The sequence below is a fragment of the Haemaphysalis longicornis genome, unplaced genomic scaffold (assembly GCF_048455015.1).
Source record: "Haemaphysalis longicornis isolate Haplotype H1 unplaced genomic scaffold, Haemaphysalis longicornis Haplotype H1 scaffold_7, whole genome shotgun sequence".
Lineage (NCBI taxonomy): Eukaryota > Metazoa > Arthropoda > Arachnida > Ixodida > Ixodidae > Haemaphysalis > Haemaphysalis longicornis.
Window position 1 is genome coordinate 184,922,515 of NW_027526422.1, and position 22,006 is coordinate 184,944,520.

A 22,006-nucleotide genomic window follows, 5' to 3' on the forward strand; every position below is an offset into this window, starting at 1 on the left:
TTTAACAAACCGTATTTCTATCCTAAAATCCGCTGACCTCCCATGTGCAATATTCTCTATCGTATTGTATGAAATGCTGTAGCAAGCTCGTACGCATTTATAGAGTTTGTTGTCCAAATTTCAGAATGAATTCGGCTATCTTGACGAAAAGATCAGAAAAACAGAGGGAGCACCGATCCACATCAAAGATTACATTTTGTACTGCACCTCCAGCAACATCGCCTCCTTCTTCTATGCACGTCGGTTCCCACCTGATCACCTAAGTCACCAGGAACTCCAAGAACTGATTGCGGGCCTGTTTGCAAACACGCGGACTTCATCGATTCTACTTTTCTGCCCGAGGCCCTTATTGTGGATTATGAGCCGCCTGCCGTTCACGGTGTGTGGTAAACTGAGGGCCGCAATGACCGCCCTAGAAACATTCACAGAGTAAGCAACTTTTTATCACAAGGCCGCTAAGTGACAGGCTGGTATGAATGTGGGTGACCGCGTTAGGCGGTCAGAAATAATTCCCCTCATAACAGTTGAAAAATTCGATTGCCTTTTCGGGGAATCTCAGGAGCACTCTGTAACCACATTTCACCTTTTCCAGAGAAATGTTCATTGTTTGTCATGCACCATTTCATTTCTTTGAACCTAAATATACTTCGTGGTTTTGGCCATACTCCTTATCATGTGCGGACATCGCTCTTCTGACAGTCCTTGAGTAAGGACTTTATCTGTAACAAACGACTGCAGTTCCGGTAATAACATTATTATGCATCTCCTATTACATTAATAGGCATCTCCAAGTGCCCTGGGTGGATTTCCGCCACACCATTTCAGGGTTTTTCAGAAGCCTGCATCGCAAATACAGAGTGTTGGCAATGTGATTGTTGTACCTAGGTAGATATAATTAAGCGCGCCAGAAAGTAACGAGTCTCGAATTGATGAACAATACACAGCTTAACTCTGTTGAACACTGTTCCGATTCGGTTCCACTTATGCGTTAAACTCTTCTTATATACAGCTCTTGATACTCTTTAAATATATCCCTGCGGATATAGCTAAGAAAAGACATTGAAATAAAAGCGACAATCTAATGTAGTCCGACATGTTTCAAGTTACCTAAACTCAACACCTTTTGATTTTCTTGGCAGGAAGCAGATTTTAGATTATAAAGCTGATGAAGGGGTCGACGTCAGCCAGGATTTTATTCACGGCTACGCCAAAAAGATCAAAGAGACAAAACGAGATCCTCGTTCACTGTTTACGCGTAAGTATTGCCGACTGAAGCTGAGGCCACGCTGGGATCGCCGGAAAAGAGAACGCCAATCAAATTTCTTCCGCTGATGCGCTTAAAAACAGAGTGGATATAACACCTGTACCTTAGAAAAACCTGAAGCCACATATAAGAAAACACCTTCACAAAACAAAGCCAGCAGACCGGAGTACACACACCGATAAGTTACACATGTGTACATTTGATGTCTCTCAAAAACATAAAACGTGATAACAGAAACATGTAATTGTCGGCTATAAAATAAGATGGGTGTAGTTGAGTGTGTTGTCTTTACAGCTCTGCAAAGTGTTTGCGTCGTATTCTGTCGACTTCTGAACAGTGAGTGGCGTGAGAATTACAGAATGACCCTTTCTACACATGCTGCATTGGGGTCTTGGAGAACCATTGAGAAGGTGGGAGTGTGTCGCATGTGTGACGCCTATCCGTCGTTTAGCTGGGGTAAAGTCTATGAACCTGTTGTGTGAGTCAGAAGTGTATCATCCTAAGCATGGCTTCATTATTTGTAACTCCATACACGCCAGTAATAGTCTTTCCTGGCCTATACTCCAGTCATCGGCATTCCCTACTATATGATGTTGCTTTTTTTATTACAGTATTCTGTGTGTCCCTCCTCATCAGTGTCAGTAAATAACTATTAACTTGGCGCTCTGAGCCTATTCCCAGCCTTGCGCCATTAAAACCGAATCATCGTTATGATCAGCCACTTGCCATTTCTTCTTAGGGCATAGTTGTGTGGTCGTCATTACTGAACCATACAGGCTTCTTCTGTCTACATTTAATATAAATATTATTTTTTGTAAATAACATCCCCCTTTTGCCGTGTCCGGTTACGTTATATTTTCTGTAAGTTAGTCTGCGGGTAGAATGTAAGAACTTTACAGTTCAAAGCATTATATAACCCTTCATTCACTTATAAGAACACGCCCGAATTCGTGTTGCTGGATTGTTTACTATAAGATTGGTTTCTCCATTAGCGGCTCGTTCTGGGTAGTGTATGATGGTGCTACAAATATAAGGGCGGAATCCACCCCTTCGTCATGCCAAGCATACCCTAAGTTGAAGACGCTCTTTTCACACTCGCCTAAAACTGTCTGTTATGGTTACAATAAACTTACGTGCTCGCGTTTCTTGCAGTCCCTCCAAAGCAATTTCATTAGTCGGAAACTACAACTCACTTATAGGTCTATGTTTAGTACACTACAACAATTCATCTCAAGGGGCGTTACGGGTGTCTTCTTGCGTTCATTTCAGCCTGGTGTGAGTTAAATTCTCATAGAGGTAGAAATTTAACGTTTTTAACTCAGTTGCATGAGTTGTACTGTTTTTTGCTCTTGAAATCTAACACACAAAAACAATGCTTATAAAATGAAACCTTCGTACATAAAACCAAGTGGTGCACAAGAATAATGCATTAAACCTTGGTTTCTGAAAAGCAACTCCTTTGGTCAATTGCAGCCGTTAGACAAGAAAGAATAAGAAACAAAAAAACAAAAAAGGAGGAGAAAACTAGTGAAACAAACTGGCTTTGTACAAATCAATAGCTCAAAAAGCAAACCACGTTCGATAGTTAGATAAACAGACCTCTCGGCGCAGAAAAAGCAAACGGCCAATATGAATGCCTAGTGTAATGTAAAATGTTCTGCTTACTGCTGTAACAACAATGTATATCCTTAGATGTAGATCATCGATTGTTTGGAAAAGTGAGAATATTATATTGCATAACCTGTGTCCCCTGAAATGAGCTCAAGTCAGGCACGTGTTTGTATTCCTTCTAAGTGGTGTAACACGAGTTTTCGCATTCAAATATTATCTGAGAAGAAAAATGGCGCATCTTCAAAGTGGCTCAAGGCCGGTGAAACAGAACAGCTGGTGGCCCCGTTTCCTTCATTGGAGACCGGCAGTTGCACTTCACATAGATTTCCCAACGGCCGCTGAAAGGCCTCCTGCACTGGCCAACCCAGATTCACAAACTCGGCATCAGTGCTCCACAGTTCATGCATGATCGCTCGTGAACTTGCGAGGGGAAGATCACGCGAGACACCACTCCCCTAACGCAATCGCAAAGAGGCCGGTTTCGTGACCCGAAGGTCCCAGGTTGGATTTTGTCCACCGAAAGCGTTTTTTCACTGGTTAATCACTTTTTATTGCTTTTGGCGGTGCACTTTTAGTCGCGTTTTGTTGTGCTTACTTTGGAAGGTAGGCTTATCGATTTTTTTTTTATTTTTTGTTTTCCATCTTCCAAACTGATGTTTGCATATGCTTTCCAGTCTCGTAATAAAATTGGAAGGATAGGGAAGGTGCGGTAGAATGTTTTTTTGCACGCTATCGGCGCGTAATTTTCTTGCTATGTTTATTTATTTTTTACGCTTCAAAATCAACTGATTGGCCTCGAATACTACGGAATGTCAGATCTGGCTTATTCCACTTGCACCTGTAGCGGAGTGCGTGCCGACACAACCTTCGTTTCTTTCCAACTGGCTGTACACGCTATCGCTCCTTGCCGCACTTTGTTAACGCGCTCTTTCTTAGGATTGCGGCTCATTCCCGACGAATAACCACGTAGCCTAAAAATGCTAATCTAGTGTCAAAAACGGAACACTTTGACCTATTGCGTGTGGCGGCAATTCAAACGAGCCTTTGTAGTAGTGTGTGCAGCCCTTCGTCATGTTCAGGCTTCGTTGCTCCGTAAAGCAAAATTTCGCCCATCTTTATTTTACAAATTTAACTCGGTGAAACCCGGAATATGCATTCGGCCCTGGTCGCCACTCCTGCCACCAGGAGTGAAGCGGCTGCCGTTGGTGTTCGGTGGGGCTCACCTCCCGCTATATGAACGGTTTCCGCTGTGTTCGTCGGACCGGGCTAGAACTACCAGTATTTGCCTCGTTGATGACAGCCGCCCAAAGCTCCAGAGACTGCAGTTGTCCTTGAATCAGACTTTCGCCAGAGCAGTTCATTTGTCTTAAGATTGGCATCCGTTTAGACTTCTTCCGACGGCTCTGTGTTCTATCCACCTATATAACAAGATACGGCTTTCGGGGCACATTCGAAACTCTTGAAGGGAGGCTATAGCGGTAGCTTTCCTCAAAAAGGGGAAGAACCCTTCCTCTCCCGCTGGCTATCAACCCATTGCCCTGACAAGCTGCCGGTGCAAGCCTTTCGAGAAGATAATTAACCACAGGCTTGTGTACTTCCTGGAGGACAATGGTCTTCTCAAGAGCTTCCATGCAGGCTTCCGTGGGGAGGGGGGCGGGGGGCGAGGCGTGCTCCACCAACGATCACCTTGTTGCGTTGGTATCCTACATAAAAGATTGCTTCATTCACAAACAGTTCTGCATTACAATCTTCTTTGATATGAAAAAGGCCTATGACACGGTATTGCAATCTGGCATATTCAGTCACTTGAAGTAATTCGGTGTTTCGGGCAACATGCATAACACACTTTCTAGCTACATGTCTTAACGAACTTTCCGTATAAGAACTTGTAGTGCCCTTTCCAATGTACATGTTCAAGAAAATAGCGTGCCTCAAGGCGGTGTTTTCAGCTGCACACTCTTCATAGTAAAGATGAAGTCGCTCCGTAAGGCATTGCTACCAACCATTTCTTGTTCAATTTATGTATATTATGTCAAAGTATCTTTTAAATCATTTGATGTGTCAAGCTGTGAACGTTACGTGCAGCTCGGCGTGAACAAACTAGCTTGCTGCGCGCAAAGAAACAGTTTTAAATTAAACCCCGAAAAAGTACTTGCGTTGTGCTAACCCGCGTGCGCGGGATCCACGTGGATCCTGACATTACTATAAACGGCGTGTCGATTCCTATTAAAAAGGAGCACAAGTTTTTATGCCTAATATTCGACAACAAACATGCATTTCTGCCACATCTGAAAATGGTTAAGCAAGAATGCCTAAAACACTGAATATTTTTAAAGGCGTCTCGCACCAATCGTACCGTGCACAAAAGCAGCTCCTCCTGAGTCTTTGTACTGCCCTGGGAGGATCTCGCTTGGACTACGGCATTATCGTGTATGGGTCGGCAACAAAAACGGCACATAATAGCTATAATTTGGGGCTTCGCCTTGCTTTTGGCGCATTTCGCACTAGCCCTGTTGAAATCCCCTATGCAGAAAGCCACAAACACCAAAGGATACATGGACAGTTGACAACAGGGACAGGCACAACAGACTGACTTGTATGCCACTAAAAGCATGTGTATGACAGATTATCCTTTTAACTCGACCATTCATAATGCATAATAACGGCAGCTCTTTTTAAACCGTCCATCTATTCCCATGCTGTTCCCTCTCAGAGTGAGAGCACAAGGCAGTGTCATTTTCACACATCCACAAGACACCTGTCCTTGATTTTATTGCTCCATGAGAGCTCAGGGCTGTTTCTGGAGACCTATCCTTTGTGAAATTCGAAAAAAAACAGGGCACCAACAGGGCTTTTAGGCAGCATTTCCTCTTCCTGCAGGAGAAGCACCAGAGTGCAGAGTTTTACTGCGACGTATCAAATACAGCTGATGCTGTGTCTTGTGCTGCGCATGGACCGACCTTTAACGTGGGAAAAAGAATGAACTCCCACAACACCATTTTACGGCTGAAGCACACGTCATTTTACTTCTTTTACATGACATTTTCCAGCGTAAAATTTAAAATGCGTAGTGTACAAGGATTCTCTTAGCGTTGTACGTGCACTTTCGCCCAGAAAACGCATAATATCTTGTTTTTCAATCAATCTTGTTTTTAAAATCAATCTTGTTTTTAAGGCCCCTCTGTCGCCATACGCCTCAAGTTTTTAAATAACAGTATTTAGGGTTCCTGGCCAGTGTGATGTATTCCGGAATGAAACCGCAGATCAAATGGCCACTGCTGCTACACTCTAGAATACAGTGGACATAGCAACAGTACTGTACATCGACATCAAGCCACACATCAGACACAAACTTCGCAACACATGGCAAACACACTGCAATAAACAGACAGATACCCATTTACACCTAATAAAATCACACTTGGGATCATGCACTATTGATTCACAGAACAGGCACATTGAAGTTACCTTAGCTAGGTTGCGGACAGGTAATACACATGTAACGCACCCAGACCTGCTCACTAGCTCTTCAAAACCCGTGTGTAGCAGGTGTTGGGAGGGCCTATCCGTAGTCCACATCCTAATCACGTGCAAGCCACTGGACAGAACAAGATACAGACACCTCAAGGAGCCATACAGACAAGACATTTCGCTACACCCTTCCTTGTTTTTGGGTGACAATGCCATGGTTTCTGTGCAACGCGTTTTTAAATATTTGTTTGATGTTAACATTTTAAACCTCATTTCCTATCATGCGTATCCAAAACTGGCCCTATACACCAGCCATCACTACTGCCTTTAGTTGATTTTACTGTTATTGTGGTGGACACATTTTAGTAGCCACTGTTTTCTGTTATATGTTTTTGTTTGGCGCTCTTTGCCACAGCTGGCGTTGCGCCAAAAAAATACAACCGTCATCATCATCGGCTCTGTGTTCTCGATGCCGAACACAAATCTATTGCAGATAACTCGCTCTCCGAATAGTGCAAATTCGCAGCGGTTAGTTAGCGTGTGCCGGGCTACTACGAGCATGTCCACACCTTCTCCTAGTTCTTGCTTCCGGGAGTGGAAATTACTGCTTTCATCGACTAGGTTGTTGGTGGTCACTAAGAGGCCGTTGGACATTTTCTTCCCTACAGTGTAGCTTTGGTACTTTCGATCTTCAAGGCCAATATTCTAAAAAGATATTTTGGCGGATCCTCCCAGGCTTTACAGAAGCGTTCCCATCTGGGCTTCCTCTGTTTTGTTTTCGGGGCCAGTTGCGTCGCGGTAGTCATCGAAGGATGCAATCCATTCTCGCCACGCGCAAGTTCGGTCAAAGTTGAACGGCGCCTGTGGTGGGACTGCTGCCGCCGCCTTACTTGGTGGCCCTGTAGGGGACAATATCGTGCAGAACAGGTGAAAAGGTGAACGCCGCAGTGCCAACTAGGAAGAATAGGTTTATCCCATTTCAGACACCATGTCGATCCCACTACTCGGGTAGCGATGATGCGAAAAAAGACTGACGCCAACCCGTTGTTGCTTGTTCCCCAAAACCGCCGTGTTTAGCAGACGCCCGCGTTTTAACAGCAGAGCTGCTTAGGCGGACAGAAATCCGCCAGGCTTACACAGAAATCCCCGAAGCTTGGAAAAATGTGTTAATAGAAGTTGCGCGAATTGAACACGGGACGTTTACGCCATGAAACATAAAATCTATCCGGTGGCACACCCCATAGGGTGACAGGAACGGGTAAGCAGTGGCGAGGAACACTAACATATGCGGCCAATTAGTAAAAAAACGATGTCCACTAACGTGAAACAATGGTAGGGGCCAAGCCTGGAGTGTATAGACGCAAGATGCTGCTTCGGAGATACAGTTTGTAAGTATGATTCGGTTTTGAAATTGTGATAAAGTGTATAATGCGGTTTTGGTGCGGAAGTCTTGGTGTCTTAGACCTTGGTGCCTTGGCACTTTTGCCCCTGGAAGAGACGCCGTTTGGGTTGTAGCAGCATACAGCTTTGCTTTAAAAGTCTGGTGTCTTTGATGCACGAAGCGTTCTAGCGCGAGGCATTGGAATACGAATTTCGCGGTGTGTTATTTTTGTACGCGTTTTTGCCAAAGGAGGTGGAACATTATAGCACGAGGCATTGGAAAACAGGTCTCCCGGTGTGTTCTTTTAGCACGCGTTACGTGGTAGCGCAACGCGGTGAAAAAAACTGTCGCGTTATTTGAGTACTGTAACCACACAAAGCACCGAGAGCTCAAGCCCCCAATCTGCTTCCCGTCTGACACGCTTCCCTTGCCAGGAATCGAACATGGGTCCCTAGAGTCATGCAACCGCGTATTTCCGACTGAACTATCATCGAATTCCGGGCGCACAGTATTTCCTTTGACGTTCGTGCCCCGACGTTGGCTTTGGACTAGCCTGCGGGTTTTAGCGCGTGCTCACGCAGTCTGTCTGAGAGATATGTGAAGGACTGCCGAATAAAAGATCCCGGCATGCCAGTCAGGGTGAACCTTAGGCGGAAGGCTGAGTAATAAATGTGGTTATGACATATTGAGAGCACATTTTGCCCAATAATACCCAAATTTAATGTAACGTTAAGTCGGTTCAACGGGCCATTGAACGAAGTATTATCGCAATAACACTTAGAGACAGGAAGTGAGCTTCCTGGATCGGCGAACAAACCGGAGTAGAGGATATCATAGTTCAAATAAAGAAAAATAAGTGGGTTTGGGCTCGCGACGTATCTGGGCGAATAGCAATCGGTGGACTACCAGTGTGAAGTACCGTTGCACTACGAGAGAAAGGACAATTACTCGATGAAGTGAAGAAATAAGGAATTCGGAGAAAAAAAACAGGTTCTAGTGGCGTGGAACCGGAGGGGTTTGAGGTGGATGGGAGAGGTCTTCATCCTGCAGTGAACCTACGGGGATGCTGCTGTTGATGATACTGCAATATGCGGGACTCTGACGAAGGAAGAGGGGCCGCCAGAACACTGCTGTGTCTCGAGCCTGGCACGACTTCTGCAAGCTGCGAATATTTTATATAGTTCAGTCAGAGACGTCACATCGGCTCGTGTACCCCCGCCCTCGATAAGAGCAGAGAAAAGATAGCAGATAAAACTTTAGCACTTACCCGCAGGTGATAAAAGGTGGTGGTGGCCATGGTCGTACGTACCTCAGTAATCCTCCCCTATTTCTGAGGTAAACAAAACGGGACCATGTTTTTAGAATGGACAACATCGTGTTGTCTGATTTGGGTAGCGTGACGAGAAGTGCTGTGACATTATTCAGAGACGCGTTTCAAGGCCACTGAAAAGGTCTTCTGTCGTCGTTAGATGTCTGATAATCCGTGGTGATCAGCCATGCTCATTCGAACATCTCAGGAGGAAGTAATCTCCGCAAACCAAAAATGACGATGCTGCATACCGAAGCTACCGTCCTCCTGAATGTGTATTCAAGCGTACCGACCACGAACTTATCGAAAGAGGAGGCCTGCCGCTTGTCTCCTCCACTATAAAATTCCGGTGAAAAAATCGATAGAGGACTTATTCTGGTATGCTAAATCCTTCCTTTATTTGCGCCTTCACAGGAGGAGATTCTTGAAATTGATTTGTGTGTTTAAGCATTGGGGAATCCCCCCTTCAGGCGAGTGGAGGAAGCAAATGAGTGGAGGAGCGACTCTGAATACGGCAGGTAGGCAAGCACAGTGAATGCATATTGGAGTTTGTTCATCAGCTGCCACTAGGGTTATTCCAATAAGCCATTGTTTTCAGACGCCGCTGATGAGGGCCGCGGTGGAATTTCCCAACTTCAAACTGGTTGTCATTCGATGGCAATTCGAGGATGGCTCGGTCATCGATCAGCCAATATCCCGCCGTGTAACAGGCAGTTAAAACCGTCCTCTGGTGATGCGAGGAAATTTTTTGTAGCATTTAGAAAGGGTGAAAAGTAACTGCATCCGGTCACTTCTAAAACTCTCCTAAAACGACAAGTATTCTAAACGTCTCACATCTTTAGGTATAAACGACGAAATCAGCTCCCTTTTCGCTGTGAAGGTGAGGGCTGCGACGGGCATCTTAATGTTTGAAGCAGTAGCGCACAGAAAACTCGTTGGCTTCAACTTGCAAATTTATTAAGGCAAAAAGATACGGCGGGTGGCGCTCTCGTAAATGTAGCAGATTGTACCATGCATCCTTAGGTGTGTTTTCGGTAGTATACACGTAAGTGTCACAACAGAGCCGGGGACTCCAGCCTTATTCCCATTTGTTCGGCATTGTAAGATGTGTTCCCGTTTTCTAAGATGGGTCACAAATCTCACTGATCAGAAAATTCTCGAGAAACCTACCCCTTATAGCCAATCCTCTTGTTTATTTTAATGCCAGTCGGAGCGCGTGGACAACTGGTTCCCCCAACAGCCTTGTGATAGGTAGGCAGGTTGACCATGCTAGCTTGACGGTGCTCCAATCTCACCTTGCAAGCTTTCGGTCCTTTTTTAAAAATACAACGAAAATAGACCACCTCGACGCATTCGAAGTGTGTATACCCTAAGAAAAAAAAATGCCCCAAAGTACCCGCTGCATGCAAATGTGGCATGAATTTTCCTGCGCGTTGCTTCTTTCCCCAGTGAGTCAACACCAGCCAGTTTTACAACGTGTTCAAATGACTTCGAATTCTCGGAAGAGCAGAAGTCGTGAGCAGTGCGGCAAAAAGAATATGTGCGACGGGTAAAGTTTGTGCTATGATGAACCAGAAATACAGAATTCTCTTGTTATATTGTTGCCACCAATTTTGCTAATCAAACACAATTACCACCACATCTTCCGGGTCGCTCGTCGTCGACATCGCAACCTTCCTCACTGTGAAAAGGTCCGTGAAAAACAGCAAGCAGTGGCTTTCCGACTTCATCCGATACTGATGTATTATCCAAAATGAAACATTCATTGAATTTTACATAAAAAACACTTAAACGAAGAAATCTTTCCTCTTCCGAATTGCTGTGAAATTTGTCTCCGGCCTTTCATCATAGAAAATGCATGCAATGAAATCTGGTCACAAACTACGTGTGTCTGCAATTTTGTGATTAATAAATAACAGGTTTTTGTATTAGTTGGCGACAGTCTTTGTTATTACTCCCAACATTTGGATTGTTCGTCTGTAAGTTCAGCGCCATCAAAATTTTATTCACGAAAGCCCAATTGTCGGCTGCCGCGCAGCTGGTAACCGTGAGCCCTAAGTTGTGATGTGCGTTTCGGCGTCGTGAAATGTGTCTTTATTTAGGGCGCACTACCCTATTCTGACGTTACCACCTATTACGCTTTGTGGTTATCCTGTTCCATGCCATACCATGCAGACCGGTACCTGGTGGGCAACGTAAACGTCTTCATCATAGCTGGCACAATGAGCACAACTTTGACAATGTGGTGGCTCTTATTAGTTTTTGCCAAGCACCCCGACACAATCCAATCAATGATTCAGCGAGAGATCGATGGAGTGGTCGGATCAGAGCGAAGGCCCACGTGGGAAGATCGCAAGCAAATGCCATATACCTTGGCTTGCATCTGGGAGGTGGAACGCTGGAAAACTGCAACACCGCTTGGCTTAGCCAGAGAGTAAGTCTGACATTTTTGTCTTTCAAGGCCATCTCTTGCTGAACTTCACGTTGAAACTCACTTAAACACGAAAAATAATGCTACTCAAGATGTCCTCTAAATTCCTTTTTCAGGCTCAAAACCACATTTTCGGCAAACGTCTTCTTGCTGAAGCCGAGAGTAATTTCCTGAAAGCCTCATCAAAGTGGCTTACAACTCTGATTCAATTCTTAATATGGCACCCTGCCCAAGACGTGCCGGAAACAATACTCTCGCTGCTTCATAAAGAATGCGCATCTTGTAATGTACGACAAACCTTCCGGTTGTATGCACTGCGTTGTGCGAAACTGGGCATTGCCCTAAATACCTATAGCGGAAAAACTACTGTTAACAGGCGTACTCGCCATTTATTCTTCCATACCTTAACCGGAATGACAGGGTAAGCGTATCGTACTAAGTGTGCTCATATGAGTGCTTGCGAGATGCACCTTATTTGCGAAATCACAGAGGCCGAGGTGATTTCAAGACTGCTCGAGAACTTCGCCAGGTCTTCCTTTCTTGTCAAATCCGCACTGGAAAAAAAAACTGTACTTCTGGTTCTTAGATGTTATTTCTCAATTACATATATTGCACCCGAATTCTCAGGTGCTGCTCTTTGCGTATAAAATTGGGCACAGTGTCTTAATAATATTGTTTGTACTTCGACAGTTCTGTGTCACATCCGCGTTTTCTTCCAACAAATTCTGCAAAATTACCAAAGTGAAGGGTGGTAAATAATCTCCCCCATTTTAATTTTATGACTCCCCATCAGCGTTCCGTTCCGTATGGTGCTTTGACGCCTTTCCTTGCGCTCTGTTAGCATTATGTGATTAGCTTTAGGTATAGTACAGAAACTACTGCGGTGCACTAGAAAGGGCCGTCATGCTTTTTTTTAATATTACTTACTAATTATTGTTAAAGCCTATTGTGACTCAACTCTGTGATTTGGATTAACAGTGAAGTCCTGCTTTTCACACTTTTCAATCACTGAGCTACGCAGCGCAATAAAAAGCCCATTTTATTGTTTCACAACCTCCAGTGCCGTTGTTGGCTGCATGAGAACCATTCTATCATATGCACTGCTAGTTCTTCTCTCCTGTGGGATCATAGCGTTCACGCTGCGATGCGGCTATAATTTATCAGAGATCCTCTTTAGGATGCAGTTTAGACCGCGAGCGTGCACAACAAAACTCTTCCTAATGATGACGTCATCACGCGTGCCCGGATGGTAACCGTACTTTAGCCTCGTCATGCCGTACGAAAGCCCTCGCACTCGAAGACGAGTAGTGAAGCCGTCACGTCACGTCACCACAGGAGAACAAACAGCTCCGCTCCTCCGCCGCTGCGACAGAACATCCGAGTCTCCGACGGAGAAGTGGGGGGGGGTGCAGGGGGGCAGATGACGGTACTCCCGAAGTATACGACGCACGGTGGGAAAGCCGCCGCCCCGCTACTCGCGAACGGTTTCCACGACTTCGGATCGTGGCCAAATATCGCGTCGGTGAAGCGGAGGCGCAACGCCCACGCAGAAACCTTCAGCGACCCTCAAAGCAATATTGCATATCAAGTTACCCGAACAAAGAAAAGGGTAGGTCTTCGCTTTTAGGTTTCGCCAATAGAGCGAAGATGCCCTAAATTTTTGACAGGAGGCTGTAACCGCTCTTAGAGGGACTACGCACATCTACGATGGTCAATCGATGAAATTGTCCGGCAGCAACATGATTAACCTTTTGTAAAGAGAACTTCAATCAGCAAGAACGGTACTCTGCGATGGAGAATCTTACAATTCACTTCACGATATTGCGAGGACTTGGTTCGATTGGCCCAGGGCATCGTGCATGCAATTACTTACGGATATTTCTAAACAAACTAACGACCATCCTGCAGACTAGAAAAGATATTTCGAGCACCACAGAACTCCAGGTTATGGAAAATGCTCACGAAGGAACGTTATGGCGACTGCTGTTTAATCTATTCCAATTACGAATCCCTGACTTTACTAAATTCCCAACATAAGAAGCAGTTTCTACACCGACATCACCTTGTGCGTCGATTGGGGAAGTAACATACAAATTGAACAAATCTTGCCAGAAGGCTTGCCAGTGCTGGTATCGCGAGCCGAGAACGCAAATCTTGAAAGCTCCTCTAGCGTATTAAATTTTTTTGCTGTCCCACAAAAGCACAATTTCAAATATTGTCCAACTTCAAAGTACGTGTAGAAAATCGCACACCAGAAGTCTGAACGGTCACAATTCATGGAGTGCCCAACGAAAAAGAACAGACCGAATAACGAATATCTAAAGAACCTTTAACGAGGTGGCCTGCAAACGATAGCACTCATTCATCGAGATTATTTGCTCGGATGGTCCACGCGAAAACAAAAGAATCAACCAACCGAATTATTTGTCACTAGCAGACTCATATTCCCTGAGCCATACCTCTAAGCTTGTGAAAAAGCTTTGTCAAAATCAATTTACACAAACACACACATTAAAGACGCTTCAGGGCCTCTTTGAACTTTCACTGCCACCTTCAAGTGCGTAGGGAACCACAACACGGCGGAAAAGCTTATAAACTCACATTCCACTGAAATAGATCGTTTATGACAAAAACACATCTTTAACTTTACTCTGAAAGCACTAAAAATAACATCAATTTTTGCTGTGAAACGATCCAGTACCTACTAAAATTTAAATAGGCCGACAGCTGAAGTATTAGCCAGACAAATATGTTCCTAATGTTACTGAAACCGAAGAAAGCACAGGGCGAAATCACTACGGAAACAATTTAACACCAGAGTGAAGATGACCAATGTGACATTGTGCTGCATTCGCCACCAATGACCAATGTAGAGACATTGTGCTGAGTTCGATATTGCCGTAATCTGCGACACCCCTCCTCTCCGGAAACTTTCCACCTCCACGCGCCTCAAAACTAGCAACGGCAAAAGGGGCGGCTATAGGCTTGCCTTTGCTAATAGGGCAAACCATATACGATATTCGTGGTTGGCAATACAGCTATTGAAACTTTTTCCGCATGCTTTTAATAGTCACAGTCAAAATTATTCAGCTGTACCCACCGCAATCGCCAGAAAAACTTGTATGAGCTCCGGCGAGGATGGCCGCCAGGCCCACGGTCTGACTTGAACACATAATAACAGAGCAGCGGCAAGAATTTTCCTATATTATGGTGCCCCATCTAACACAAACAGGATGGTCTCATGTTGAGAACTAACCAGGCACTACAGCCTCTCTCGCATTAAACTCCCGCTAGCCAACGCTCTTCTCACAGGTTCACAAGAAAAGACGTAGAGACACCTCCAAATCAATAGCTTTCCGAGCCTTGTCGCACGCAACCTCCCCATATTTCTCATTACAAATCAGCGAACTGCAAAGCCGTCAGAGCCCTCACGACCCTTCAAGAAATCATATAGGGAGGCATCAGAGACCCTTTCACCCTTTTCTTGCAATGAGCAGTGGGACGAAGCACTGGCGAGCTCGAACCAGATGATCCATCCCTCGGTTTTCATCAGAGCCATCGACGTAGATTTCCAGCATACACTGGCAGCTACAACAGCCATTTAGCAACACAAAAGGACAATAAATTGCCCTCTGTTCTCTCTTCCTCAGAGCTGAAGCTGGCAACGCTGGAATATCTTACAGCCCTGTATTTCTTGTGCACATTAGTATCTTTGTCTGTTTATCTCGCTCTTTTCATTCTCGTTGTAGGCCCCATTGTTCACTCTCTGGCACCAATCATTAAGCTATTTGTGAAGCACAGTCAGCTGTTTGCACATTTCAGGCGTAGAATACTTGCCCATCTGTCGGAACATTTCCTGGTAATCACTCTCACAAAAATTTATTGAAGGCTGTCTTGGACGCTATTTTTTGGCGTGAGGTGGTCTAGTGAACGTCGTAAGTTTACCGGTTGAAAAGAAAGAGACGTCTTGTTTAGAACAAAACTGAAACTACATACATTGACGATACACTTAATACGCTGATAAATTGCCAAAATAGGTGGCAATGGTATAGTTGGAACTTGTTCTGGTACAGTTTCCTCAATAAAAAGCTCCCGTATGGGGGTCGAACTTCAAGAATAGACGATGTCGTCGCCGCGCTTGCCGGTCGCCTCATAATGGCTGCTTCTCCGTAGTAGGCGTGCTTATCACCGACCAACACTTCATCGCCGCTGAAGTCACCAAGCTTTCGCCAGTCTTGCTAGCTGGGAAGAACGTATGGGTAGGCGTGAAGATCGCCAGGGCTCTCGCAGAAACTGTAAAAGCACGTAATTCCATAATTCCACTGCTGCCACACTTTATACCTGTCTCCTCAACTTTCGTTCAGCGGTTTAGCTTTCAGTTTATATGGTTAGTGTTTCTTCCTTCGCCACAAGGCACGGCGCCATCGCGCCATAGTCTGCACGTACCTCCTACCAATTTCCCTTAACATTTCCAGCACGGGCTAAGGTAACAACGCCGACCCATGTTCTGCAAAGAACAGAACAGCTGAGCAACCCCCGCGATGAGCAACTGTATCGTCTTTTCCACAGTAAAGAGTGTTAAAATATGTGTTATAAGCTGTAAACTATTTGCACAAAACAAACAGGTCACAAGCTAACTGCAATATAATTTCTTGGATATTGAAAGGGACATACCACAATAAAGAAAATCAAAATTGAGAAGAAATATTTCAGCATAGTTTACTGTGATCTACAATATGACTTGTGACTGCCTACAATGATTAGGCGCAATATTTAGGAATAAAAAACGAAACTCCAGGTTTTGGTGTGGTTAGGTGTTCGTATTGTTAAATTTGTGTATATTCATTATTTGGTGCGCATTGTATTGCGCAGCAATTGAAAATGCAGATTTTTTGTACATGTAATATCATCTCAGGCTTTGAAAGTTATGTATTATTTGGTGTTTGAAAGAACTGTCCGCTTCCTACGCTTGTATCGCTTCACCAAAATACGCACCTTATATGTCAATTCTTTTTTCAGGAGCTCTGATGATATCGTGATTGACGGGCACTTCATTCCCAAAGGAACTACTGTGATTCCAAATTTTTGGGCTTGTCACAATGACCCTACTCTGTGGAACGAACCTCACAAATTTATTCCGCAACGCTTTTTGAGGGATGATGGAAATATTGTATCACAGAAGCCAGAACACCTGATACCATTCAGCTTGGGTGAGAACCTAAAAAATATCTGTAAATAGGAATTTCCTTTCCTGGAAAATAACGCCACCCACATTCTGTGTCTGGTATGCCTGCGAGTGACAAAAGTTGCAGGACCATTACACGGCAATAGCAATACAAATTTTCAACAGCAAATCACCTGTGCTATGTACTAGAGTTGTTTCAGTGGGCAGTACCTGGATGACCACTTTAGAAATTTATTCGAACAGTAATGATTTCCGAAATTTATATAGCCGATGGCGCTTCTGCGGAATATTCAGTGGAATCTCAGTATCGCCTGGTGGCAGGCGCAGTGAAAATGTTGGTATTGATTTGATGCCATGTGTGGAGTTCTGAAAGGGCTTCATTATTCAGTTCTTTTGTTTACATATCTTCGGGCTTTTTTCAGTCAGATTAAACTGAACCATTCACAATACACGCATAACTAGTAAATCAATAACAAAACTTGGCATCCTCAAAATTCGGCGTTATTTTACTACCAAACAAACCACAATTATGACTACAGTTTTTTTTAAATCATTCCTTGAACTTGCTTCATCCATATGGCATTCCCGCAGTAAACATTACTAACCTCGCCGAATCGAATCAAACAAAACTACACGTTTCATACTATTATTATTCTCACATTATAAAATCTGAACTGCCTTAAAAATTGCCGTAATCCTCCTGACCATACACATTTCAAACCGTGTTGATCATTGTAACAATATGAACTTCCTCCTTCAAGACACAAAAAATACCGAAGCGCGCTCTTAACCCTGTTGATAACAGAACGGAATTCTTTGCAATATAATATTACAACTTTAACACAGTATTCATCCTTCCTGAGGAATTGAAATTGTTCTTGGATACTGCAAGTTATTACTACACTGATGCGGAGCTGTTTGTGAGGCAATTTATATGACTAAAGTGCATGTGTTTTAATGCGCTTTCCTTACAAATGCTATACAGCTGGGGCCTATTTTATATAGTAGAGGCATCAGCCTCTTTAAATGCAGTCTATAAGTACGCCTTTTGTTCTGTCTCTTGCGTAGCATGAAGTTTACTTACGCATTTACACTTAGGCTTTATATAATGATGTCTGAAAACAACACATATTTCACTAGTTTAAACAATCGTAAATCTTCTTCCCCTGTAATTCCAACTCGAGAGCGTTTCCCTGTAATTTCCTCTCGGTAGCATATCTGAAAAAAGATACATAAAAGAATAACTGAGGAAGTCAAAAATAAATAGATCTTGTGGCGATGGCTATGCAAGAAAAGCAAGCTCCTTTTAAGGACAGTACAGGGGCACGCACAATTTTGAAAGAATAGCGAGACGGCTTACCCTGCCGCTTGCCGAAAGCCACAGAACGTATTGAAATACGAATAAAATACAAAAAAAATTTTATTTCCTCAGAAGTACGAAGAGGCAGGCTGGGAGTAAAGGCCACAAAGCCTGAAAGAGGCCTCAGCCCCCTTTGGTACAGTACAATGACGAGGCAGAATCAAACAAGCTACAAATTCTAATTTAAGTTACAAAAATACAAACAATATGTAGAGCACAAGACAATACAGAACCGTATGAGAAAGCTATAGTAAAGTACATTAGAGTACAATAAGTAAAGTAAAACAAAATACAAGTGAACAATCAGAGTAGAACTATGATTGAGTTTTACAGATATACAGAACTACAAAACCTGGGCATTAAACAGGTCGAGTCGGAATCCACAGCTCTAGCCATTGAAGCAGATATTCTTACTTAAGAGGTATTCTTTCGCCCGTGTATTAAATATGTTTCTACTGCATTTGGAGTCAATGTGGTCTCCAACTTTTTTGAGTATGTCGTTCGTTGAAACAGAGTAGTTAGTTCGCAGTTTTGGTGCATGTATTTTAGCACACCTAAGAGTGTATATACTGCTATTGTCGTTATGTTTGCCATACAGATTTTTGTTGTGTATAGCTTGTAAAAGCTTCATATAATAAATTTGGTCCGCCTTAAGCATACTATTCTGAACAAATACTGGACTCGTTCTCAAGTACGAAGTGCCCGTGGAAATAGGCAAATAGACGGAGAACTCTTCTTTGTAAGACGATCAGCCGTTTGTAATTTGTTTCGTTTGTTGTTCCCCAAGCCAATATCCCGTAGCAAAGCCTAGAATACACAAGAGTGTTTGAAGCTGTGTTTTCAACCGAAGCGGTAATAAGCATCTGAATCTGTAGAGAACGGCCATATTTTTTTCAAATTTTATTGCCTAAGTTTCTATATGAGGATGCCAAGATAATTCTTCATGAAACCACTCTCCTAAGGACTTCTATTCTTTGACTTGGTTGATCATATTGCCCCTATATTCAGTATGAATGCCCTGATCTATCTTTCTAATAATTGGTCTAAAAGTGATATCGGTAGTATTTGATGTGCATCCTGCGCATCAGCTGAGCGAATATCCAAAACGCTCAGTAACATACTGAGCTCGCCTGTCGTATTGTAAAGCTTTCCAATAACGCACATCGATTTTGGCGTTTACCATCGCTCACTCATACGTAACGGTGGCTATGTGCGCGTCATATTGGTCTGGGATATATCCCAAAAGTATGGCCATTCTGATGAAAACTTTACTTATCTATGCCTAAAATGCCCACAGATGTCATGCAACGCCTGTTTTGCTGCGTTTTTTTACATATCTTTCTCCAGGCCGTCGTTCGTGCCCTGGTGAAATGTTCGCTTCAATGGAGATTTTTCTGATGGTGACATTTCTGCTGCAGAAATACATCATCGTACCGGAACACGCCATTCAGTCTGACCTGGACAATCCCGACATTCTTGTACCCAAACAGGTCGATGTGAGGCTCCGATTCTTGCCTCGCCATCCTTCAAATGTTGCATGATTCTAATTGCCACCTTTAACGTGGGCGTGGCTTTCTCAGTGGAGAAGATAATAAAAAGAGCCCTTTCAACAGACAAAATAAGGTGCCCCGACCTATGGAATCGCAGTTAAACAGTTATAACGACGTAACACATTGTTTGTCGTTATCACATGCAGCCTACCTTATTTCCAATGCAGCAAAAAATACTCTCCCGATGTTTTGCTATATTGCTAAAGAATGAAAAGAGCACAGGCGTCAATATCATTCTGTTCCCGTACAAGTTCAGCCAAACCACTCGTTTTGCACTATAAACTGAACGTGAATTCATAGCCGCTGTGTCTATGTTGATGGCGCTTGCTGATATGAGGAATTTTTTGTAGACTCCTTAACTCGTGTGATGCAGCGCGCACCTTTGTGTAAAGAAGTGTAAAAAAAATCCGCCACGGTTGCCTGTTTTGAAAACATATTACTCCCAAAAACCATGGATCGCTGAAGCGGAGCATAGTACGCCTTGCCCTTGAAATATTCGAATGAAACAAACCAATGTGTATTTTAATGATTGGAAGTTAACAGTTTTTAAAGGCGCCACTCGGGTAGAGCAATTTCTTGCTTGCCGCGGTAGGTTAGGTGACCCCGTTTGCTAACAAGTCACTCAATCACAAAGGAGCTCCGTCCTCGCGCTCCAAATCTATATTTTTGCCTGCACATGCTCCGATCTCTTGCCTTCATCATGCGATCAGTATGCAAACTGGCCTGTCTTAATATTGCTGACAGGTCAACATTTCCTGAGCAGGTCTAGAGTATATATAAACGTCATAATAAGTAGATACGTTTGCGAATATAACTTATCTCCACGCACCATAAAATCTTGAGCCAATTACTGGGCACACGTTATGAGGGTACGCCGATGCCAAGCGACATTTGGCCGGCGATTACTCAAGAAAAGCCCGCAAACCCCGCTCGTTAAGATGAAAAGTTCACACGCACTCTTTCGCTCCGGGTTTGGACAAAAAAAGGCAAAACGTTCGCGTAAATGGAAACGCCATAAATCGAAGTTTCCATCGTAGTGTTCCTGGGTTAAAATAACTTTATCCGTGTCGTTTTTGCAGACTCTGTATTCCAAGCTCCAAAATTACAGTTGCAGTGGTTGGTTTTGCGGGACGGTGGTCAGGGGCGAGTTCGTCAAACCGCAAGTATTATAGCTGTTCCGCTCAATGTGAAAGCTGTCGGGAGAGCAAAGCAGTGATTCGCCATATTGAGCTGCAGCACCGTGGTCCCCTCACTGGTGCCACACAATTTATTTCAGATTTCCCGCCCTCGCACTGCCTGCGCCCCCTCCCTGAAACTGTGCCAGCGTGTGTTCTATTCGTTTTGCGCTTGCTTTATTTTCTTATACTAAAGCTCTTTAGAGTCGTTTCGAACGAGTAATTTTTTTTTGCGGGCCCGGAGCCTTCCTGCGTCATTTCGAACGCGCCATTTTTTTTTTTGCGCGGCTTGGGTTTTCTTGCGTCAGTTCGAATGCACCATTTCTTTCTCGAGCGGCCGCTCTTTCGCTTACTATCGTAAACACCAAACCAATGAGTGTTTCCAACTGAATCAATGCGGGAGCTTCCAGTTATATAAAGAGATTTTGCTGAAATGTACCTGCAGTTTTCCTTGCGCTAAATAACATTCCGACATTCCGGACGTTCCGGACGTTTTACTCCTGTCACCCGGCAAGCGGCACACCGACATGGTGATGGGGGGGGGGGGGGGGGCACCGATACCGGAATTAGAGCCACGCATCAAAGGTTGGTTTATTTAACTTCGAGCTACGTTATCACTGAACTACGTCATCATACAGCCAATCAAGCATTCCGTCCTTTGGGAGACGCTTCCGCTCGAGCTGCGCCGCGTTCTCGCCCTACCACCACCCAGCGAAACGTCCTATGATGACCTTCGGGCTGCCGTGCTCACGCCCTACGGCTTTCAGGACGACCTGTTCCGGCCTGCAGCTTAAGAGGTGCCCGCACGCTCCGCGCATACATCGCCTTCGCATATTGCACGCTCTTCGCCTTTGGCGTCATCCCCTGCCACTAGCGTTGTTCCCCTGGCCCCCACCTCCTGTGCGGCAGCCGCACCATAAGGGACATATCTTGCCACTGACGCCATCGCAGACGCTCACCAACCACGGTCTGCTTTCTCCACTAATACCTCGCTCCACGAAGGCGCCGGGAACCCGCAGAGCACCTAGGCGACGACCTCCCTCCCTCCCTCCACGGTTGGCGCCAACCCCATCTAAGCCCACTGTGAGCCCTTCCATGACACCACTCCACAACGTGTTCGGCGCAACGCAGCCACGTCAAAGGCATACATGATAGGTACAGTGCGCCACCGACGAGACTTCCATCGACGCACCAATCATCTTCCATCGGGATATTACGTCTCCCGTCTTGGTGAATGCGCAGGAGCATCGTGATCCTCCAAGGAAGCAC

The 22,006-nt window shown here is 44.4% G+C and overlaps 1 protein-coding gene across 1 annotated transcript; it reads left to right on the plus strand.

The window, feature by feature from the left end:
* The first annotated feature begins 1,179 nt into the window (after positions 1–1,179).
* Positions 1,180–19,609, plus strand: LOC144147326 (cytochrome P450 2U1-like). Its single transcript, XM_077679443.1, has 4 exons — positions 1,180–1,255; positions 11,212–11,470; positions 16,487–16,677; positions 19,360–19,609. The coding sequence occupies exons 2-4, from the start codon at positions 11,259–11,261 to the stop codon at positions 19,551–19,553; spliced, it is 597 nt and encodes a 198-aa protein (XP_077535569.1). The 5' UTR covers positions 1,180–1,255; positions 11,212–11,258; the 3' UTR covers positions 19,554–19,609.
* The last annotated feature ends 2,397 nt before the right edge of the window (positions 19,610–22,006 follow it).